Source organism: Erigeron canadensis, chromosome 9, assembly GCF_010389155.1.
Source record: "Erigeron canadensis isolate Cc75 chromosome 9, C_canadensis_v1, whole genome shotgun sequence".
Lineage (NCBI taxonomy): Eukaryota > Viridiplantae > Streptophyta > Magnoliopsida > Asterales > Asteraceae > Erigeron > Erigeron canadensis.
In genome coordinates, this window is record NC_057769.1 from 5,461,596 (window position 1) to 5,484,889 (window position 23,294).

At 32.7% G+C, this 23,294-nt stretch overlaps 3 protein-coding genes across 4 annotated transcripts; 2 read left to right on the forward strand and 1 right to left on the reverse strand.

The window, feature by feature from the left end:
• Nucleotides 1-2,517: 2,517 nt before the first annotated feature.
• Nucleotides 2,518-4,337, forward strand: LOC122583942 (ER lumen protein-retaining receptor erd-2.1-like). Its single transcript, XM_043756313.1, has 6 exons — nt 2,518-2,933; nt 3,061-3,260; nt 3,401-3,541; nt 3,645-3,725; nt 3,827-3,954; nt 4,070-4,337. The coding sequence occupies exons 1-6, from the start codon at nt 2,702-2,704 to the stop codon at nt 4,110-4,112; spliced, it is 825 nt and encodes a 274-aa protein (XP_043612248.1). The 5' UTR covers nt 2,518-2,701; the 3' UTR covers nt 4,113-4,337.
• Nucleotides 4,338-7,534: 3,197 nt separating this feature from the next.
• LOC122581943 (nuclear transport factor 2) lies at nt 7,535-13,080 on the forward strand. Of its 2 annotated transcripts, none has more exons than XM_043754271.1 (10): nt 7,535-7,701; nt 7,818-7,885; nt 8,797-8,934; nt 9,132-9,420; nt 10,274-10,506; nt 11,003-11,177; nt 11,597-11,718; nt 11,794-11,859; nt 11,969-12,035; nt 12,503-13,080. In XM_043754271.1, exons 2-10 carry the CDS (start codon nt 7,838-7,840, stop codon nt 12,778-12,780), a joined length of 1,416 nt encoding a protein of 471 aa, XP_043610206.1. In that variant the 5' UTR covers nt 7,535-7,701; nt 7,818-7,837; the 3' UTR covers nt 12,781-13,080. The 2 variants fall into 2 exon arrangements, with proteins under 2 accessions (XP_043610206.1, XP_043610207.1); XM_043754272.1 differs by having other exon boundaries at nt 11,800-11,859.
• Nucleotides 13,081-15,220: 2,140 nt separating this feature from the next.
• Nucleotides 15,221-16,455, reverse strand: LOC122583080. The gene is made up of 3 exons (XM_043755520.1): nt 15,549-16,455; nt 15,345-15,440; nt 15,221-15,258 (listed from the first exon to the last, which is right to left on the reverse strand). The coding sequence occupies exons 1-3, from the start codon at nt 16,453-16,455 to the stop codon at nt 15,221-15,223; spliced, it is 1,041 nt and encodes a 346-aa protein (XP_043611455.1).
• Nucleotides 16,456-23,294: the final 6,839 nt, after the last annotated feature.

Below are 23,294 nucleotides of genomic sequence, written 5' to 3' on the forward strand. Positions count from 1 at the left end.
ATTAAAGTAAAACAAATAAAACATGATCTTGACCCTTAAATAATGATTAAATTGATGTACGAAAATTCACAAAGCAACTGATGCATGATGATATTCATGATGCACAGTATGCACAGTGATCTTCAGTGGAAAAAAACCCTATTGTTTTACTTTAATACTTGTTTTATTTTACCTAAAACCTCTATAAATATATATATAAAAGAGAACCTTAATTCATAATTGGAGAAGTATGGACCTTAAATGAAGTTCAACTTTTAATTGAAACAATTAGATCAAATGATGATGTTATATACCTTATTTAACTTTTTTAGATTTAAGTTTATTTTAATAAATTTTAATTATTATTATTTCCTCATTTAACTTTGTAAACATTAATAATTAATATTTTTAATGATATAGTTATGGAAACTAATATCGGAGAAATTGTCACAAATCGTCCATGTGGTTTGCTCGAGTCGCATTTTCATCCATGTGCATTTTTTTTTATCATTAGGTGTCCATGTACTTTTCATTTTCATTGCCAACCGTCCCTAACACTAATAGCCGTTAGTTTTACTCCGTTAAATCCCTCATGTGCAATATGAGAGTATAATCGTCAAGTTCGTAACCACAAGGACTATTTGTAATAAAAACATTGGATTAAAAAAAACTTTGGATTCCTTCTCCCACACAAATCCGACCACCACTTCTGACTGACCGACCACCAACCACCGCCGGAAACCGAAAACCACCATCCTACTATGGTTACCAAAACATTGACAAAAGTCGACCATTTCTGTCCGATCCCGAAAACATTGATAAAACAATGATGGTTCATGGTGGTGATAGTGGCGATACCACATGGGGGGCAAATGGGGCTAATGCCCCCCTTAAAATTTAGATTTTATCATATATTTTTAAATTTTTCATCGATTTTTAAAAATTTCCTATAGGTTTTTAACATTTTGACCCCTTTTATATTTATTTTTTTCACCGATTTTTTAGTTTTGCCCCATCTGAAAAAAAAATTTGGTACCGCCTCTGGGTGGTGATAAAAGGTGGTGGTTTATGGCTGTTTCGAACCGAAACCGAATAAGATAAACATAATAATCGAGCATGGTCAGATCTATAACGACCGGTGTTGAAGCTTGAACGTCTCTTCTTCTTTCTAGACCGTCGTGAGGTAGTGGTAGTCCGGTCGTGCGTGGCTGCGAGAGAGAGAGAAATAGAAGAAAAAAAGAAAAGATTAGGGTTTTTAGAGAGAGAGACGAAATGGGTTTGTTTAAAAGATCATTACTTACGTTTGATACTTTCTTCGGATGTTATGGAGTCGTGTAGTGGTGGCTGGAAAACGAAACAACAACAACAACGGCAGTAGAGTGGCGGAGCAGCAGCAGCGACGACGGTTCTGTAGTTGTGATTAAAAATGAAACCCTAATTGTTGTTGGAGATGATGGCCAGAGTTTTTTATGGTGAATAAGAGCGACGACAAGAGGCTGTGAGGGTGGCCGGAAGTTTGACTGGTGGTGGGAGTGAGAGAGGAAGATGATGAGTTTTTGTCTTTTATTACAAATAGTCTCTCAAAGATGTTTTTTCACAATAGTCCCTATGGTTACAAACTGGACGAAAATGCCCGGTTTAACGGATTAAAACTAACGGTTGTTAGTGGCAGGGACGACTAGAAATGAAAATGAAAAGTACAGGGACACCTAATGATAAAAAAAACGCAGGGATAAAAATGCAAATCGAGCAAACCACATGGACGATTAGTGACAATTTCTCTATTTTTATTATCGATCAAAACGTTAAAACACAAGTACAAAGACAATGTAGACATATCTGGATGAATGAAAAAATTCTGAAGAAACGAAAACCTTATTTAGCGAGACCTCTAATAGATCATGTATTCATTTTTCAACTGTCTAGTCTCTGTTAACCAGAATCTGAACAATCACTAATGTAACTTCATGTTTTTTAGTTGTTTAATTCTTACTTAAATATTTGTCACCTTATAATATTATAAAAATTTTTTACATGTCATTGATTATATATATATATTTCCCGCCTATTACGCTGGTGATAATCTAGTTAACTTTTAAAGAAAAAAAAAATGACAAGAGAGAAAATAGGTTGACATTATAAGTTTAGCCTCTGCTATATCTAGCCAACTCATTCGGTTTACATATTTTACTCATTTAAGTTAGATAAGGTGTTGAGATAAATTAATTTCAACATATATATAGTCACGCCAGTCAATACCAGATTCAATATATGTAAGCCAAATAATCATCGTCTAGTCTAGATATAGAATACATTCCATGTTACAAGATTATTCACTCATACAAAGTTCAAATTAACGTAGAAATTATCCATGTGGCAATTATTAACTATTATATAGGAAAGTTTTGTGGTCAATTTTCATTCCAAATTGACCTCGTACAACCAATGAGTTTATACTAAATATAGAAACCACATAATTCAAACTAATTACATTTATTTAAAGCTAACCCATATGATTATATATACATACATCAACTCACCATTTATCTTTATCGTCTTTGTTCCTGCAAGCTAGACCATTCTCTGCCTCCCTACCACCGCCCTCCTCCTCCGGGAACAATAAAGAAGGAGTTAAGTACACCTTCTACAGGAGGCGGAGGGGGTGATCTTCGACGTTGTTTACGTCGAATATATTTGATCAATATATATATCGATCATTAATATGGGGAAGAAAAGAGGGTCGTCATCTGAATTAAACACATTGTCCGCATTGGTTCAAAGGCTATCGACGAAGGTGAAGATATTATTAGCCTTGACAGCATTGATTTCTTCCCTCGCGGCTCTAAAAAGTTTCGTCACAAATTTCAATAATTTGTTCATTGCATCTGAATTCGTTCATGCCGTGGGAATATTAGTTCTAGTTTATAAGCTCACAACTCGAAAAACATGTTCAGGTATCTCTCTAAATATATGTAAGGCTGTTAGGTATCTAAGCTTAGACGTGGAATACCAAACAACTTCATCATATTATATATGTGATCATCAAATAATGTGGTTGTCATATATATTATTCCTATGTAGGGCTTTCTTTGCAAACTCAAGAGCTCACAGCTCTAGTTCTAGCCGTAAGAATTTCGTGTAGCTATGAAATTGGATTTGACATTCACACTGTTCTCGACATTGCTTCTCTGATGTCTACTGCTTGGGTCATTTACATGATGCGAAACAAGTTATACGTCACATATAATGAGCATCTCGACAAAACTCCCAAATGCTATTTGGTACGTCATTTTGAGGCAAATAACTGATCATTTACATCCAAGGGAGCGATCGTATAAGCTAGCTACAAAGTTGTTATCATAATAATTATTCTAATACGCGTATACGTACATTTATTGTCTTGTTTCTTTGGTTGCTTTAGATTGTTCCTTGTGCTATTATGGCTATATTGATTCACCCAAATAGTGCACTTCCCCTATGTGCAAAGATAAGGTGGGCATTTGGTGTGTACATGGAGGCAATTCTAGTGCTTCCTCAGCTCCGGATGATGCAAAGAACACAAGTATGCGATTTTTCATCTATCCAATTGACATTCTCACATTACATCAAATTAATTAGCAGAATTTAATTATAATCTTATTGCTCGATCTATTAACACATGGCAGATGATTGAACCATTTACTGCCCTCTATGTGTTTGCACTTGGAGTGGCAAGATTTTTTGGGGCTGCTTATTGGATTCTTCGGGTCTGTTTACATTTTCTCAAACTGAAAAGTTTCTAGCGCATATATATCAAATGGATCGTGTATGGGTCACGTCTCATAATCATGTGTGTATTTTCTACCAGGTGTATGAATCTAGTGAGGCCTATTTGTTCTTGCTTGGCCGAGGCTATTTTTGGGTCCCGATGGTGTTGGTATCAGAAACGGTTCAAACATTTATATTGGCAGACTTCTGTTATTATTATGTTAAAAGGTATGGTAAGCCGGCTAGTTCAATCATCTATTTAGTTCGTTTGTACATCCTAGCTAACTTTTCTTACCCCGTATGTACGTGTGGAATTGAATTTGCTGCTTTGATGTTGTTGTAGTGTTGTAAGCGGAAATCTTATTGTGAGAGTGCCACGGGTATGACAAGTCGATGATCATTTGGAATTTAGGCGCAGGCAGGCAGGCATTGCCATGAAGATCAGATGGAAATATATTAGTTATAGGTTGTGTAAAGATCTTGGGTCCATATAATTTGCTGCTATAGTTTATTATTTTGGTTCTTGCCGGACTCAACGTCCAGTTTTGTTATCTCATCTGGATGAATCTGAATGAGAATGATCTTTTTGGGTAATTTATATGATATGCTTAGATTCAGACTTGATTGATTTTTGTGGGCACTTTAATTATATATATGCTTAGATTCAGAAGTGTAACATATATATAATCGATTTCATTTATAACATCAACATTTTGAAATCCTAAGGGGGCGTTTGGTCATAGAAAAAACACCCTTGTTTTCCATTTTTGTTTTCCAAGAAAACAGGGAAAACAAAAAACGCGTAATCATAGTTTTCTAAGAATATTTTCTAAGAAAACAAAAAACAAGGTTTTCTATTTTTCCATAGAAAACTTGAAAACACCTTTTTCTTGTTTTCTATTTTCCAATTCATTCTACCCCCTCCCCTCACAACTCTAACATGTTTTCTAGTTTTCTAATTAGAACGCGTTTTCAAAATTTTTATTTGTTTTTTAGAAAACAAAAACCCCTTTTATTTTCTAGAAAATTAAAAATGAAAAGCTTATAAAACATTTCCAACAACCAAACACACCCTAACCTTTTCGATCTAATGGTGATCATTAGGCTAGCTTGTTCTTGTTAATTTAATACTTCAAAGTTCAAATCTCATAACTCGATCTGGATTCACAAGTCTTGTTTTCTGAGTTTAACTCAATGTATAGATGGAATATGTTGAAAGGTGAAACCTCCACATAAAAAACACTTGATCTCATATAAGAAATGCATTAAAAAAAATTATATTTCATACTCTTTGATAAAAATATAATTATTTTGCGAACGTTAATAACAACCCGATCATAACTCCATTATGGTTGATATTAATTATAAGTAGCACAAAAGAGAGTTAACTTGTTTGGAAATTGTTAGGTGTGATTGTATTCCAACAGCTACTAACTTGTTTCCAAAGAGAAATAAATGATGATACATTGTTTTAGGAAGCAAAGAATGAGAAAGAGAATATTGGGGAAGAAATTAGGTTTAGTTGAAACTTGAAATGGATCTTTGGGTGTAAGTTAACAAGACAAGAATTAGAAAAATTTAGGAAGTGATTGGTGTAAAAAGATCGTAACACGCCTTCAGGGTAATGGGGTGGCGGTAAAAACAAGTGGTCGGCGTTACCAATTCCTATGGTTTGGCAAAAGACGATAAACGGTATTGGCATTGAAAATCGACATACATACGTCGAAGCGTATCTTTGCCGCCTTCGGGTTTTTTGTTTTTGGTAAGATCATTCCTTTATAATTTAACTTTTTTGGCGAGTATGTTTACTCCATTTTAGTTTTTTGGTATCCCTATTTCACCCGTTTTGTGGGTTTAACGATAACCCATATTTTGACCTTATTTCACTCTTTTTGTAAGGTTTTCGGTGACGTTTACCTTTTTAATGGGGTTTCATCATATTATTGTTGGCTGCTTTGTTGCAAGTGTCCAGTGGGGATGGATTGGTTTTAACACCAGAAACCCACTTGCTTGTGATAGGTTTCGCTGAAAAAGCTATAGATTCATACATGGCCTTAACTGTATTCTCAGAACTATACTTTAAGCGTTTAACTTACAAAGATTCGATCCAAAAGTTACCTCAAAACTTTTCTATCACCCAGCAACTCAACAAACTGTAATCATACAAATCCAAAATAATCAAATCCAAATAATTACACTTTTTGGTCCCCATCAAAGGTTAAAAATTACCGTTTTCATCTCTACCTTTCATATATTACCGTTATGGTCCAAACAACTTTGCTCCGTCAACGATTTTGGTCCAATTTTCGAAACGGACATTAAACACCCATCACGTGACATGCACGTGATGGGTATTTTAGTCTTTTCTACAGCACAGGGACCAAAAGTGTAATTATCTTTATGCTCTTTCCTCCATCATCTCCGATACATCTTTTTCATCTTTTTCTTCTCTTTTCCATTTTTTTCCAAATTTTTAACATATCAAATGATGATAATATACAAATAATATCATTTATATTTATACTTATAATTATATAATATAAATTTAAAAAAAACCTATGAAAAAGACAAGAATAAATGATGATGATGATGATATACATCTATATGATTAACGAGAAACCTATAATATCAAATGTATAAAATTAATAAACCAGAATATATAAGTATCCCCCTTCCAACTGATCTGTTCAATTACTCTCAGTCCACACCTTCCCCAATCCAATTACAAAAGAACATCATAGAATTTACAACCAAAAGAAATTATCATCAATATCAAACATCGAATAACACTACCACTACTGGTAAAAGAAAAGGGAAGCTCGATATTAAAATCACCACCTATCTATATCGGATTCCTCTCACAAAATCCATCACAACAGATCAATGGCTTTTCCGACCAGATCGGCCGTAGATCTACGTCTTTTCCGATTAGATCGACGACAACAATCATATAGTCGATGAAGTGATATTGTTCATATCGTACCGGAAACAGATGCGGCGGTGGTGGCTTTCTCCGGGAAAAACGAGGTGGTTGCTCTGACGCCAGATTCAATGAAAAAACGAGGTGGTTACTCGACTACCGGAAAAATGAGGCCTCTCTTATTTAAATGCGACGGTGGTGGCTTTCTTCGACAACAGATGGGACGAAACATGGTGGTTGTGGTGGCTTTTTCGGCGATGAAAAATTGCGGTGGTAATTAGCCGGATCTTGTTGGCCAGCCTTCAATTTGTTATTTTTCATTGATGATTTTGTGTTTTTTTTAGAGGATTTGGATTTGGTATGAATCTAATTTTATGTATGAATGAAAGATCAAATATGAGGGATGTATTTTGTATGTATGTTTATGTTTATATATATATACATGATTAATTTTTTGTTTTTTTCCCAGATTATATTAATATAGATATAAGTAAGATATATCTTGAGATGATGATGACGATGATGGATACATTATCATAAAAGTTATTTACGGTTTTGGTCCTTGTGGTGAAAAAATGACTAAAATACCCATCACGTGCATGTCACGTGATGGGTGTTTACTGTCCGTTTTGAAAATTGAACCAAAATCGTTGATGAAGTAAAGTTTTTAGAACAAAATGATAATATATAAAAAGTAAGGATGAAAACGGTAATTTTTAACCCTTAACAGCGATGTAAATTAACTCTAAAAATAATAAAAAAAAACAAAGAAAACAAAAAGTAAAAAACCAAAGCAAACCAATCCAAACCCAAAGCCAACTCTTCGTCCGTACTAGTATATAAATAGCAATTGTTCCCTTTTTTTTTTCCATTCCCCTGTTCCTTCCTACTCTCACCTCCTCCTTTAGATCCGTCGCACACACACACACCAAACCCTAACACATATATAGATATATATATATATATATATATAGATACATAACACCGATCTTAAAGAGATTCAATCTTTTTGAATCTCTTTTTGTTCAATTCATATCTTCCTCGACATAACCCAGGTACAGATTCACTCTTTTTCCCCTCCTACCGATCTCAATCTTTTCAAGATTTGTTTTTTTCTTTGTTTATTGATGTTTAAGATAATGGGTTGTTGTTATTTTTTGATTTTGTTTAGGATTTTATTTAATATCAGCAATGGCGGCCCCAGCAGCGACACCTCAGCCACCTGTTTCTGCTCAAGTTGTATGTATATTCTTTTTTTTTTGTGTTTTTTTGTATGTTTGTGGTTAAAATTTGTGAACTTTATGGTTGTTGTTTGATTCAATTGCTGTTATTTTATTTTATAAATGTTGGGTTTTTATTTTTTTTTGTATGTATGAAAACTAATATTTGGTGGTTGTGTTGTTTTAGAATATATCATGATACTGATCACTGTTATAATTGATCAATGTATTATCTTTTTCTGTTTTTTTGTTTGTGATTTTGTTTTGATATGTCAATGCGAATGAAAGTTGTAGTTTTTATTAGTTTTTATTGCATGTTATAAATGTTTTTTGTTTCTTTTTTTTGTTGAGCTTTTCGTAGGATATGCCGTTTTGAATAAGCTGATGAGTGTATATGGTGGCTGTTAAATTTTATAGCGTTTAGCTTATGATCTGTATGCCAAATCTTTTAATGGCTGTTTAGTTGCAAAAAACTGGGGCACTTTTCCATAATCCTTGTATTTGGATTTTGAAGAAACACTTTAATTGTGGTTGTAAACCATCTTCTAGGTGGTTTAGTGTACTGAAGGTCTCAGAAGAGCCCATGGTTCGAATCTCACTATGTAAACATCTTAGGATGGCCAGTGAAATTGCCTAGGAAACGACCATGGGAATAGTGGTTAGACCGTGTACGATAGAGCTATCGGCTTGACTTTCCCCTGGTAGCTTGAACATGGATCCTTCTTTGTTTACCACTTTAATTGTGACTGTAGTCTGCCGTAAATAGCTGGTAGTGGCCTTTATGAAAAGGTTGAGGCATTGGATGTTAAATGTTCTAATTTATGTTTATGAAAGTTTAAGCTTTAGATCTTTCCTTATCCTGCACTTGTGTAAGTTTGAGCTTCAATTACTGCTTTATTGTCTGCATTAACATATTTTGGTGATATATAGGTTGGGAATGCGTTTGTTCAGCAATATTATCACCATCTACACCAGACTCCTACTTCAGTGTATAAGTTTTATCAGGATATTAGTAAACTTGGGCGTCCCGAGGAGGATGGTACTATGAGCATAACTACTACCATGGATGTATGGACTCTGGTCCCCTTCTTTATTTATTAAATTTGATGTGATACATCTGTTTTTTCATTCGATTTTCTGGAACGATTACTTTTTACTTTAGATAAGTAGATTGGTGGACACTAGCTGAGAAAAGAAATTGATTTTCACTTCTACCTGATTCCTGATCTTCTGGTTCTGATCGGGTTTTGTTTTTGGATTTGCAGGATATTAATTCTAAAATCCTATCTCTCAACTACGATCAGATTAGGGCTGAGATCAAATCTGTTGATTCACAAGAATCTCTGAATGGTGGAGTCAGTGTCCTAGTCACTGGGTACATGACTGGAAAAGACAATGTTCTTCGAAAGTTCACCCAATCTTTCTTTCTCGCACCACAAGACAAAGGGTACTTTGTCTTAAATGATATCTTCCGTTACGTTGAGGATGCGTTTCATATTGAAGGAAAAAGGACTCCTGCAGAGGACTTGGAGGCTCCTGTCAATCCTGAAGAAGGTGACTGAAAACACATATATTTTAGTTGTTTTATATAAATCGAACCACTTAGTTTATTAGTAAGTTAGAGTTTATATATATTTACTTACAAAACTTTAAGGTCACATTAATGTATTCTCAAAAAAGTTTGAAACTACAACAGTATCTTATTAAACCTTCTTAATACTTGCATATATGTATATCCTAATACACAATTTTGTTATAAACCATATTAAGTTCAAATTTTGTCCAAATACTAATTAGTATGTTATATGACCTCTTTAGGTTTTAGCCTTTTAGTTAGACTTTTAACGCCACTTGACGCTCACTTGATGCTATCCGAGTCTATGTCTTGTTGCATACTTTTGTCTTGATTACATCTTATAGCATTTGGAAGCTCTTTTATGTGTCTGTAATTTATGTATTAGTTTTCAGAAACTTTGTAATTTTGGTATCATGTTGGTATTAAAGGTAGGTACTTGGAATATAGCTATGCAAAAGGTTTTATAGTTTATGTTTTTGATTAAAAGTAATTATTTGCAAAGATTAATATAAATTTGTGGTAAAAAGGATCATATAATCTTCGATAAAGCTGATTGTTTTAACTTTTGAAGGGGTATTTGATGTAATTTTTTTAGCAACGATACGTATGAATTTGACCTTATTTAGAGTTGGTGTATATATTGCAACTTATTATTAGGAGGGTCTGTAAATTCTCATTGACCCTCTTTATGAGAATACTTCCAGTGCTCTTCCTTTCATACGGAGGAGCTCTAAGTTATCTAAATTCAAAGTACTATAGGCGATGCATATTTATAGAAGTTATCTAAATTAGGCTTCAAATTTTTTATCTACCGACACTGTTTGTATGCAGTGACTGAAAGTGTTCCTTTGGTTGAGAATAATATTCCCGAACAAGTTGAGGTTCTGACCAAGGAACCCCTAGTGGAAGAGGCTATTGATCTTCCAGAGAAGGTGGAAGTGACTGTTGTAGAGGAGGAAGAGCCAATGCCTGAAGTTGTTGATGAAGTTCCAGAAGTATCTCAGCTGGTGGTTGACACCAATGCCAAAATTGAGGAAGTGCCAAAGAAATCATATGCTTCTATTGTAAGTGGTCTTTGAGCAAGTAATTTCTGCTTTGGTATTGTATGATTGTCTCTTGGTGTTGATTAGCAAGCACAATCTTTACTTTCATAAAGATGTGTGCCTTGTGTGGCAATTTAAACCTGTTTACTTCTTTTAGTGATTGATTTGGGTTATCTTTTATTTTATCCTTAGCGGGTCAATTGGGCATGTTAGAAATATTGACTGAAATATCAATTGGGTCTAAAGAGGGCCAAGTTTTTTACTATTTAAAAGAAGTTTTTTTATTGCCATTTATAGTTCACGGATGTTGGGCAAGAAGTGTCATGCGGTAAACCAACCTGACCCGCTTCGGCCATGAATAATTTTTCATCATAACATGATCTGCCTGTCATTCGTTATGCTACGTTTGGATTTTTATGTCTTTTTTGGAATAACATTCTTCATAGTTAGCTGTACAGTGGTGTGAGGGTTCACTCTTCCATGCTGTCATTGATGACATGTTTTATTGTTGTTGAAGGTTATGGACATGAAGCAGAATGGTGTGCCTTTCTCATCTCCTGCACCTGCCCCAAGGAAATCTAAACCAAGGAACCAAGAGCAGCAGGTGAACAATGCTCCACCAATTGCCCCTGCCCCTGATGCAGCAGCTTCTAATGCTGATGCTGTTGAAAATGGTATTCACGAGGAAGAAGGTATATTCTTAGAGATCATAATTAAGTTTTTGTATACTCATATTTTTGCTTGAAACTTTGCTACTACTCACATGTTATCTTTTGATTATTGTTGCAATGTATGGGGGTCAGATGGTTTGGTTAATGGTTCAAAAATGTAAATATATTTGCCGATTAAAATGTAATAAGTTGATCTGAAACACTTTAAAAAAGTATATCTATTTTTTCTAAATAAGTAGTGTGTCAATGATATCACATTTTTTTTAAAATTTCAGTAATAATACTAATTCTAAAGTATTATCATTTACAGTTGAATATTTGAGATAAAACTCAACTCTGGACCCACATTAGACTATTAGTAAATGGCTCATGTTTGTCACCTTTAAAAGTATCTTTTGTAAAGCACTTGTACTTATTGCAGTTTTTTTTGTTTTGGGCAGCTGAGGGTTATTCCGTCTACATCAAGGGTCTCCCTATGAGTGCTACACCTGCTATGCTGGAGGATGAGTTCAAGAAGTTTGGGTCTATTAAGCCTAATGGCATTCAAGTTCGAAGCAACAGGGTACATATCCACTTATAAAGGCACCTTTACTTATCTTTTTTTACTTTTTTAAGTTACACAAAACTCATGTGGCAGCAACAGGGATTTTGTTTTGGCTTTGTTGAATTTGAGTCCCCAGATGCTGTTCAAAAGGCAATTGAGGTATTTATCAGTTGATTCTATTTAAATAGCTGGATAACATTAATGTTAATAACTAGCTATATTATAATGGATGCCATAGTTTGTAACATATTTGTTGGTGATGTTTTAGGCTTCACCAGTCCCACTTGGAGGACGAAATGTTATTGTTGAGGAGAAGCGGTCCACAAACTCCAGAGGCAAGTTTTAGTTATTAATTAAGCGTTGAGCAAATGTTTATTCCATCCATTGATCTCAATAAATTGTAACCAACTTTGGTTAAATATCTATCTTGATTCGCCCACAGAAAATAACTTAAGCTATCAAAATATGTCGAATTCGGGTAATTTGAAGTTGCCTTCCACCCAAAATGATGTGACAGCAGGGAAGTTACCGTGTAGTGTGTTCTTTACACAATGCCTGGAAACGGTTTAACCTGCTTACCTAAAAGGAGATCTTTTTGAAAGCCTGAGCTTTAGTGATTGAAAAGAAAGTTTTTTACCTTTAGTATGCAACTAAGGGCATAGTAGCTTGTCTCAAATTGGACCTTCCTTCAGATGCTAGGTGAAACATATAACACAAGTAAATGTCAAATTTGAAACAATGAAAGCAGGATCATGGTAAAGTACAGTTTCTCATCTTTAATTGTGTTTTTTATTTGTAGCAGGAATACGTGGAAGATTCCCTGCTGGAAGGGGCACTGGATTTAGAAATGAGGGAGTGAGGGGCCGTGGAAACTTTAGTGGTGGAAGAGGCTTCAATCGTGCAGGTGGTGATTTTGGAGGTGGAAGGAACGATTTTGGCGGTAACAGGAGTAGTGGTGGTGGGCGTGGAGCAGCCCCAAATCGTGGTGGTGATGGATATCAAAGGGAGCGTGTGAATCGGAACATGGGTGTTAATGGAGCAACCAAGAATATGGCACCACGTGTTCCAGCTACCGCTTGAACGAGCGAGTGATGGAGGTTTTGTCGGGCATTGGTAGGGGGGATTAAAGACTTTGATTGGTTTAGTTGGGAAATTTTTGTCTAACTTGGAAGATAGATAGAGTTGGGGTTTTGGTCAATTGTGTTGTGTAGTTATAGTCTTCGATTCATAGCTATTTGTATTCTTTTTTTCTTCTTTCTTCTTTTTGTTGGAAGTGGATTTTGGTAGAGTAGAGATTATTACGTTATTATTGGTTGTACGACTGCTTATTATTGCCTGAACGTAAGGAAATTATGATTGTGTTGTCGGTCCATTTGGTAAGCCAACGTACCACTTGCAAGTTACAAATGTGTGCGCAAAAAAGTGGTACTATGACAATTCGTGGCTTCATTGGGTTACTTTGCCATGTATATTGTTTTTTGAATATAATAGGTTACATATTGTGCTGCAATTGCGTCAGGCGTTCACCTCTTTTCATTCTTCACCTACCTATTTCACCCTTTCCATAAAAAATGGTCTTAATTAGTTATAAGTGCTGGCAATGGTCTTGTTCATCAATGTGACACATAACAATGCTGAACTTTGGCATAATGCTCGTCCTTAGCTCTGGTGTTGGCGAGTGTGATGAAAGCGGCGTGAGGAATACCATTTAATGATGTGTCTTTGTTTGATGGATCGACATCTTGGCGGAATCCTTTTGAAATTGAAAACTTCCAGCCTTTTAAAATTTTCAATACTCATATTTTCTGAAGCAACACTTCGTTTCACTTCTTAAGACGATTGTGATAATATGTAGTTCTTTGACCATTTTGGTAAAAAAATATTAATATATTATTAATTTGGGGTCAAATTGCTTTCAATGTAATTTTCAGTGTTGTATTGTTATATGACAACTTCTCCTAGTATGAAAACTCTTTTTATCCAGGGTGATTCATATTAGCACTTTACTAGCATAAATTAGTTGGAAAAAAGTTAGCAGAGTGCAACGACAAGGGTAGTGTCATAATGGTAAAGGTTTTGGTGTCTAAGGGTGAAATACCTAAAATTCTCAAATTAAATCTTATTTGCAAAAAGTATAGTCTTTTGTAGCCATATTGTTTTACTTGCAATGACTTTACAGTACATGCAACTCACCAAATAAGATAAGTCAGATATTTTGGATAAAAGAAAAATTAGCTTATTTTAATTGTAATATGACACTAAAATGTTGTTTACATGAGCTCCCAAATCATATTGATATTGATAATACCCTATATAACGGTTGCTAAATAATGTTCAACGACTAAAGTTAGAAAGGAAGAAGAAAGTGAAAGTTAAGAATCATAGCAATGATTTTTTCACGTGTTTAGTTACTTCTCTCTTTTTTTTTTCTTTTTTTTTTTTTTTTCATTTCTGATTATCTAGTTTGAATCATCATATAACTATAGGCAAAGTATCCATATAGATTAATTTCTTAATGTTAATTTTTTTTAAAAGAAGGGTTTTAAATGAGCAGTAAAAACAAAACATGTTTATTAATGAAAAGAAAAACCTAGTTTGACGTTGGCGGTTAGAGTTAGAAAAAAAAAAAGTCAAGCTTTTCTAGAAATACATATAAAGTATTTTAAAATAAATACAAAAGGACTATCAATAGTCAAAAGTTGAAAAAAATTGATTTTACATTCATACATGTATACACACGATTGGGTAATTTTCCTATTCTTTATCAGTATTTTACTAAGAAAAAAAAATTTGTTTAATTTGTTATGAATAAAGAGAACGCAACATGTCACATTTTGTGAATGTAATCTGTCAAATAGAGGTAACATGTGATGTTTTTTACACAGTTGCTATTGATAAAAATGCTGATTAGTACTTTCATAATGAAAATATATTGGAATTGGTAATGCATAGTCTGAGCGTTATGTATAATTCAAACATGATAAATTTGTTATATTTCAATTATGTGTATAATTTTAAGAGATGGTTATATATTCAATATACACTATGTACATGTCCTAACAATTCCATGGTTATCATTTCGTTAAAACTTATGTTGCTTTTAGTCAAATTTCAAAACAAACACTGGTCAAATTTCATGATATGCAAAAGCTTGCTCAGCAAATTAATAATAAAAAACAATTACCAGTTTCCCTTTCATCTAAAAAAGATGTCTTTCTGTTAGGTGAATAAAAACAAATTGTCCCCCTTGTCAATTATTTGTAGGCCTTAACAGAATTATTCACTTTTTAAAGACACAAATGTAGTCAAAGAATTTCAACAATATAGTTTGCTATAAAACAAGACCGTTAAAATACATTAATTTCACATCAATTTATATCACATTGTTACAGAAACCCTGGATATTATCGGAGTAAAAAATCGTCAACTTTGATATATAAACGGATCGGGTTTTCTTACATAGGTTACCCTCATTTTGGCAAATAGGAAAAAAAAAAGTAAGAAAAAGAAGAACCAAGACTTATAGAAAATTATGCATAAGCATAAGATCTCTATGTACTAGAAAACACAAATAACAAACACATAACATTGTTAACATTTAGTTGCTAAATCATCCAAGAAATAGCGCATTTAACTTTTCTTACCATGTTTGTTCTTCACACGATGCAACCATCCAAAGCCTTTGAGAGCCTTTGAAATCTTCATAAGATTAGGTTTCTTCATTCCCAAATTCAACTTTCCTGTAGATAATTTTAATGCTTGTAAGCAACACAAATGTCCATTACTCATCTCAACTTCTTCTTCTTCTTCTTCCTCGTCCTCATTATAATAAAAATCAAAGCTCTTACTCCCACCAATGTTGCTATTCTTCTTTACCATCTCCTTGCTTTTGTTGTTCGTGATCATTGTTTCGTTTCGTTTATTTGAATTACAATTCTCATAAGACTCCCACAACGAATCCATGCCTTCTTCACCTCCTAGTGAATTATGTCGTTCCTCAAACAACTTACAAGCTAACGTCTTCCTCCATTCCTTTTCTTCCCTCATCGACCCATGACTACTTAATACACTTGAAGAATTCGATCTCCACGAGCTTGACCTACCTGAATTTTGACTCATTTTATCATTCTCAATTAAATTTTTCACCATATACTCCCCTTCTACTTTTTTCACCATAGATAACTTTTCTTCTTCCAAGTCTCCACTAGTTTTTTCACTTTCCATTGTACAATCTTCAAATTTATCCAATTCTTCAAACAATTTCTCCAAACCTTGTTCTTCTTCAACCTTAATAACATATTTATCACTAACCTTTACAACTACATTGTCCTGATCAAAACATGATTTATCCATAAATGAATCATCATTAAATGTTGAACCAATATCCATTGGGTATGTCTTGACAATTGAGATGGGCTTTTCTTCATCAACATGAACTTCTTCAACATCAACTTCAAGTATCTTCACATCTTCATCACTTTGATTATAAACCATGATCAAAAATGTATCGTCGAACACGATTTGATAAATCTCAAAATCCTCGAAGTTACACATATCAACATTGTCTATGTCAAAACCGTCTAGGTCGTTTAACTTGAGTTCTTGAATGACACTCTGAAGGATCCCAAGTTCGAATTGTGGCAACTTAGGACACAATGAGGTCGTTGTCGTGATAATTAACAAAAGAAACACGGTGACAATGAAGTACGGAGAGATTAAGGCTACGATCTTAATGATGTATGGAAAGAAAAACATGAAGTAAGAAAAGTATAGAGGGTAAGATATGATGAATGAACATATTTTGAATATATCATGAAGTATTATATATACGAATAATGGAACATTAGTGTCACTAGCCATTGTTGAATACTTTGATCAAGTTTTTAGAGAAAGACAACAATGGTAGAAGGTGAGTTAGTGAGAATGAGTGAGCTTAGAGTTTGTGTTTTATGACTTTTTGCTATTGACTTTTTCATTTTGCAATTTGTGACAAGACTTTTAGATTGGTCCCTATATAACTTTAGATTCATAATACGGAAGAGAAACTTTTTTTCATCAAAATTTTCATGACATGATATATTTAGAACATTATTAAATATGGGTCATGCTTAACTTTTACAGAGTAATGATAGAATTTATAAGAGCAAAAATGTAATGACGAATTAGGTATGGATTATGGTGATGTTTTATTTATTTATTATTATAAACGAAGAACGGGCAACATCTTTCGATTGTTCCGCCTGAGTTTGAATTTCATCGGTTATCAAAGAATTAAGAGATATCATTTCATAAGAATATATACATTCTTTCATTTGATAAAATTTTCATTCTTTTCGTATTGTAAGGATTTTCATTCATTTCCTTTTATGAATAACTAAAAACAAAAACTTTTTCGTCAAACTTCATTCCTTTACAATTCATTTTCCTTAGACAAATTATATATATTAATGGCTACCACAACTAAGAGAAAAAAATAATTTTAACTATTGATCTAAACCATTGAAATTCATAATCAAAACAATCTTAACCCTTAAAATTAAAAGTCAACTTTCTTATTTTATATATGGTAACCATTTAAATACTATTTAATCTACACTTTTTGAATCATGTATATTATATACAAATAAGTTACTTACCTACGTACAATTAGCAAATTCTTATGTTTTATATTTTTATATAGAACGACACGTACAAATTACCAATGGATTGAAAATATTTTGAAGTTCAACATTTTAGAGTGAGTCGAGCACTTTAAAATATTGCAAACAACCTTAATGTCTGATATGTATGGTGAACATTTGAGTTTCATGCTAACCGATAGATTATAAGTATTATACGAGTGGTGTACCCTTATAATGCAGCGGTGGTGGTAGCGATGGGTGATGGTGATGGTAACGTGTGGTTACTAATGTAAAAGTAATTGATATAAAATGAGGTAGTGTATTTATTTTAAGGATTAAAGTAAAAGAATGTATACTGTAAATAAATTTCATTAAGAATACTATAGATCTATACCCGGTCGGTGACAGGGTCAACCCACCAACCCATATAACCTGAAGTCAACCCGCCACTATCAATCCATCAAGTCATATGACTTGAAATCAATTCACCTATCCATTTAACCCATTAACCCAATTTTTTTAGGTTGGTAGTTGAGTTTGGGTTTACGCCTTTACGGATTGACATATTTAGATTGAGATTTCAAACTCAATATTGATATCAGGTCGGGTTTGTGTTGGATATTATCAATCCGTCAACCCCAATTAATTATTTTATAACTATACTTATATTTGTTTTAGTTACTATTTTAAATAAAGTTATTTTCCCGTGCATAGAAATTTTAAAGTTGACAGTTGGTGAAGTCAACCATCGTCACCCTCACCCGTTTTTCCTGAGTAAAAGTTTATAAGCATCATTTTTAAATCTAAGTTTAAGTCTTTTGACAAATATTCACCAATTTACGCATTTCACGATCCCAATGTACAATTAGTGCTCGGGTAACAAAAGAAACCAATATATGTATCACACATTGAAACTCGACCGAACCAGAAATTCGTCCTGAAATCGTCATAGATTTTTAACCCGCCAACCTAATTTTCTTGGATTGGGTCCGAGTTGGGATCTTAGTTTTTTAAGTCGACCTGTAAACCTGAACATTTAAATTTAATTTACTTATTAATTAACGTCGACCTATATGACCCAAATCCAACTCATTTAACCTACAACCCCGCCAATGCACTTTACCCAAAAATAACTTAATTGACCTACCAACCCGTCAACCCACTTGACCAAAAAATCAACTCATTTGACCTAAAACAAACCCATTTGATCTGTCAACCCACATGACCCAAAAAAACAAACTCATTGTAATTAATTAGGTTAACTCTGGTCAAGTATAAATTTAGATTTTTATATTAACCAGACATTACAACAAAATGGGTTATTTGTCCACACATATTTCTTCACACTTTATTAGAAGTGTGAAGAAATATGTTAATTTATTCACAATTTAAATTGTGTAGAAAAAGTTTATATTTTAAAGTGTGAATAATTTTCAAAAATCATAATTTTTACAAACTTATAAATGTATTAATAAAATGTTAACACTTAGAAGTGTGAACATTTGTCATTGATTTTTACACTTAGAAGTGTGAAAATTAATTTGTAACACCTAATTTTTTCACGCTCCTCTCGCATAAAGAAATTTACCGCTCCTCTCGTGTAAAGAAATTTAATGTTACAAATTGACTTTTTACATTTCTAAATGTGAACATATAAAAATAAGTGTGAAAAAACTTAAATTTTTAAATTTTTTTCATATTTATAAATGTGAGTTCTTTATATACCTTTTTAAGTGTGGAAAAGTGAACAAATTTTTTCACCTTTTTTAAAGGTAAATGTCGACAAATGACATATTTGTTGGAGTTAGTATTAAATTAGTATTTATTTAAATACAATCAAATTTTCCATATGTTTTAATTGGACTTTATATGAACTCTTTTTATTTCATAGCTAATAAGCAACATAATTTTGGATAACATAAATTTATTATGGATGCATTTTTTTTTAACGCCAACTTGATGCACCATAATTATCCACAATTTATTTCTTAATGACTAATTGGTTTTTTAATTATGATGAATGCCTTATTTATATAATTAACTATTAAAGTTGACTTTTAATTTTAATGGTGGAGATTAATTTCTTGGTTTATTTTCAATGGTTTAGATCAAAACATTGTTTACTTTTTTCTCTTTGTAGTGGTAGCCATATATATATATATATATATATATATATATATATATAATTTGAGATATCTCATGGTTCTTACCAAAAAATAGTTATCAAAATAAGGAAAATTATATATATATATATATATATATATATATATATATATATATGTTGTTTCTAACCTGGTCAACGACCGGGTATAGATCTAGTTATATTTGTTGTTAAAACAATTTGCGAACCAAATACACCCTAAGACTCTAAGAGGGTGTTTGGTAGGAGAGAATCATAGATAATGGAAATGGTGAGAAAGAGAATAAGTATTTGAAAAGAGAATGGATTCCGTTGTTTGGTACCCATAGAGAATGAATATATATAAAAAAAATTAAAATTTTAAATAATAATACATTTATTACATATAACATCTTAAAAAAAAAATTGTTTTTTTCATTCTCACTCATTCTCTACAATTTGTAGAGAATGGAATTGATTCTCTTTTCTCATTCCCTTTCTTCGTCGCAAACAAACAAAGGAAGTCTTTCCCATTCCCTTTCTCACATTTCCATTCCATCATACCAAACACCCCCTAAGAGTTTACTTCTTACGGAGATAATATTGTGATGGTTTTTTTTTTTTTTTTTTTTTTTTCATTTTTCAATTTTGAGATTATATTGTGGCGGTTTATTCCCTTTTCTAATTAGGAGTACTTCATCGGTCTTAAAAATTTGTTTGTAGAAGAATGATAAGTGTCATTAAAGGAAAAGGATTATGGAGGACAAAACAGTTGAGGGCGTAAAGGTTTCCACATGGGGAACCACTCATTATGATAGCAATCAAGTGCATATGTCATGCATCCATTTTAACCGCTATCGGGACCTCTTTTACTTTTCCCTTTCTTTTTCTTTCTTGCCGACTATTGATGAAATTACTATTACTAATACTAATTACATTAATGATGTATTTATCAGTTTATTGAAGTTAATTTAAATCAAACTTAGCGCATTAATCTTAAATTCAAGAACAAGAATCGTTACTAGCTCGAACTCAACTTAAGTTCATTACATCCAGAGACGAAGCTAAAATTTTTTTAAGAGGGGACAATTTTAAAAGTTGTTTGTTATACTTATAAGAGTCGTATCCAATAATGTAAAAAAATAAACCTTAACTCGAGAATAGAGAATGAACCCTCAAAAGAATTTTGTACCCCACACCGAATGTAACGTTCATATTTAAAAGTACCTTTTTTTTTAATAAATAAAAATCACATGTGTCGGACTAGATCTTATTATATGAAAACGTATCCAATCATAATGCAAAAAACCAAAAAATATATTTTTATGAAATAATTAGCTTGTATTATATACTTCCTACATAACGATTATGATTGTTATAAGTTGTTGTTTGTGATAAAAATATATAATAGTTTTAACGAAAATAGTTTTTTTACCGCTAACTACATTATTTATGTACTACAAATATATACCCAAACAAAAAAAAAACTTTTTCTTCAACCTTTTGTTCCTTCTTTCTATTAAAAATCAAAATTAACACAAGGTTTTTATTGTTCCAATGGAGAGATGTATCTCAAAATTAATGTTTCGGTAACCAATGATTTCAAAAGAATAAACTTATGATAACAATGGTAACATTTTTATGTATTTCTTATTTATTTTAAAAATATTACAAATATATCATTTAAATTTTAAAAAATTACATTGTACCAAAATAGGAGTGAGTGACGTTGTCCCTGATTACATCTATGTTGTGCCTTCGAGCAGTTTAGTTGGGGGTTTTTAATCTCCTACTAGGTATTGGAGGTGGGGAGGCTCTCTAGTGCGGACTCGGTTATGCCAATGTATGCTAGACCTTCCGCTTCAAGTAATCCACACCTTTCAAAAAAAAAAGTTCATTACAACCAAACATAATTGTAACCTTGTGTTAAAATTGAAACTCCTAAATATAACATGAACCGTACATCTCACATCTCTCATACTTTGCCTTTTAACAAGTATTGTTGTTGATTTCAATGAACATGTGCCGAGTTCTTTGGACTCTCTCAATATAGAGCATAAATCTTTCCTAAGTTAAGCTTAGAATGTGCATGAATAAGATTAGTTATGCTATTAGGTCAAGTTAGAGCTCATCTCAACTTGTTTGGATGATGATATGGACGAGAGAGGGTGAAAGATCATCTTCTTGTCGCCCTAATTCAATGGGGCTCAAAACCAAAACAATTCGTTTTCTAAAAACTTGAAACAAAAGATCATTCTATGTTTATAACCTGGGTATTAATTATATCCTCACAACATCTTTTAACCATATACTATATATAGTAAATTATCTAAATTTGTTGTATGTGACTAAAAAGTTTTGTAATGTCATTTTTCTTAATTATAGCTTTCGAGTTAAAATGAAGGGTTTGTGGTCAAAAAAATAGGCTATTAATTGAACTTATTGAGTAGAAGGGGTAATATTTTCACTAATATAAGCATAATTATTGTTGTTCTAAAATAAATAAATAAATAAAAATAGGGTGTAAAGAAAGTGAAGCCCTTATAAGTAGAGGTGAACAAAAAAACCGGTTAACCTAACCGATAATCGAAACCGGTTAAGAACCGATAAGGTACTAATCGTTTAATGGTTATTAATAACCTCCGGTTAGTGATCGATTAGGACTTTCCAAACACAAACCGATTAATAACCGGTTAACCTAAAACCGGTTAAAAAAGATAAACTTAAACCGGTTAACCGGTTATATTATATGTATATATATATATATATATAAATATATATAATTTTACTTAATATAATTCTATCTTCTCACACAGACATGCACACAAAGAGCCGACCATTCCTAAATCGAATACAAACCTAACCCTAATCGATCCTTAATCAGACCTTTTCTTTATTCAATCGATCCTAACCCTTTTCTTCATTCATAATCTATCTTAAAATCCCTATTGATCTTAACCCTTTTCTTCATTCAATCGATCTTAAAATCCCTATATCGATCTTAAAATCCCTAATGTTTATGTTTTTGTTGGTTTATGAACAATCTCTGCTACTGTGTTTATGTTTCTGTTGGTTTTAAAAAAACATGTGACTGACTTTATGTTTTTGTTGGTATTATGTTTCTGGTTTGTAATACTGCTCTTCTTGTTATGCTTCTGAAATATTCGGGTTTCTAGTTTCTGTTTTTGTTCAGCCTATTCTTGTATGTTGTAAATCGTGTTCTTCTTTTCTGTTGAAATGTGATTCTTGGTCCTTCAGTTAATTAAAACCGGTAATAAGTTAACCTATTTCGGTTAACCGGTTAATAAAAACCAAAATCGATTAAGGCGGCTAAGGTTTTTACATGTCGTAAACGGTTATTAACCGATTTAGGTTAACTGAAATCGATTAATTTTTTTTCTAAAAAAAACCGGTTACGGTTATTACTAAAAATTAACCTAACCGATTAACCTATATTTGCACCTCTACTTATAAGCATAATTGAACATGTATCGAGTAAAACATGTTAAAACAAGAAGTTATTTTGGATCAGAACGAATTGTCATCATTTCCATGATTAAGAGATCGTGTCTTTGGCAGAAAGCCAAGGATCAATATGCAATCAATTGTGATTCATATTTCCATAATTAAGCCGTAAAATTCATGTATAAATAGAGGATAGGTTCTTTGTATCATAATTATCAAAAATCAATACAATTGTATTCTCTATATCTTGTCATGGTATCAGAGCCTCAAATTGGGGCCTCATCATTTACCGATTAAACCATATCACCTAAATCAGAATCACAGCCACCATGGCAGACGGTGCCGGCGGCTCTAATCCCGACTTGGCATTACAGTTGGCCACGTTCTTA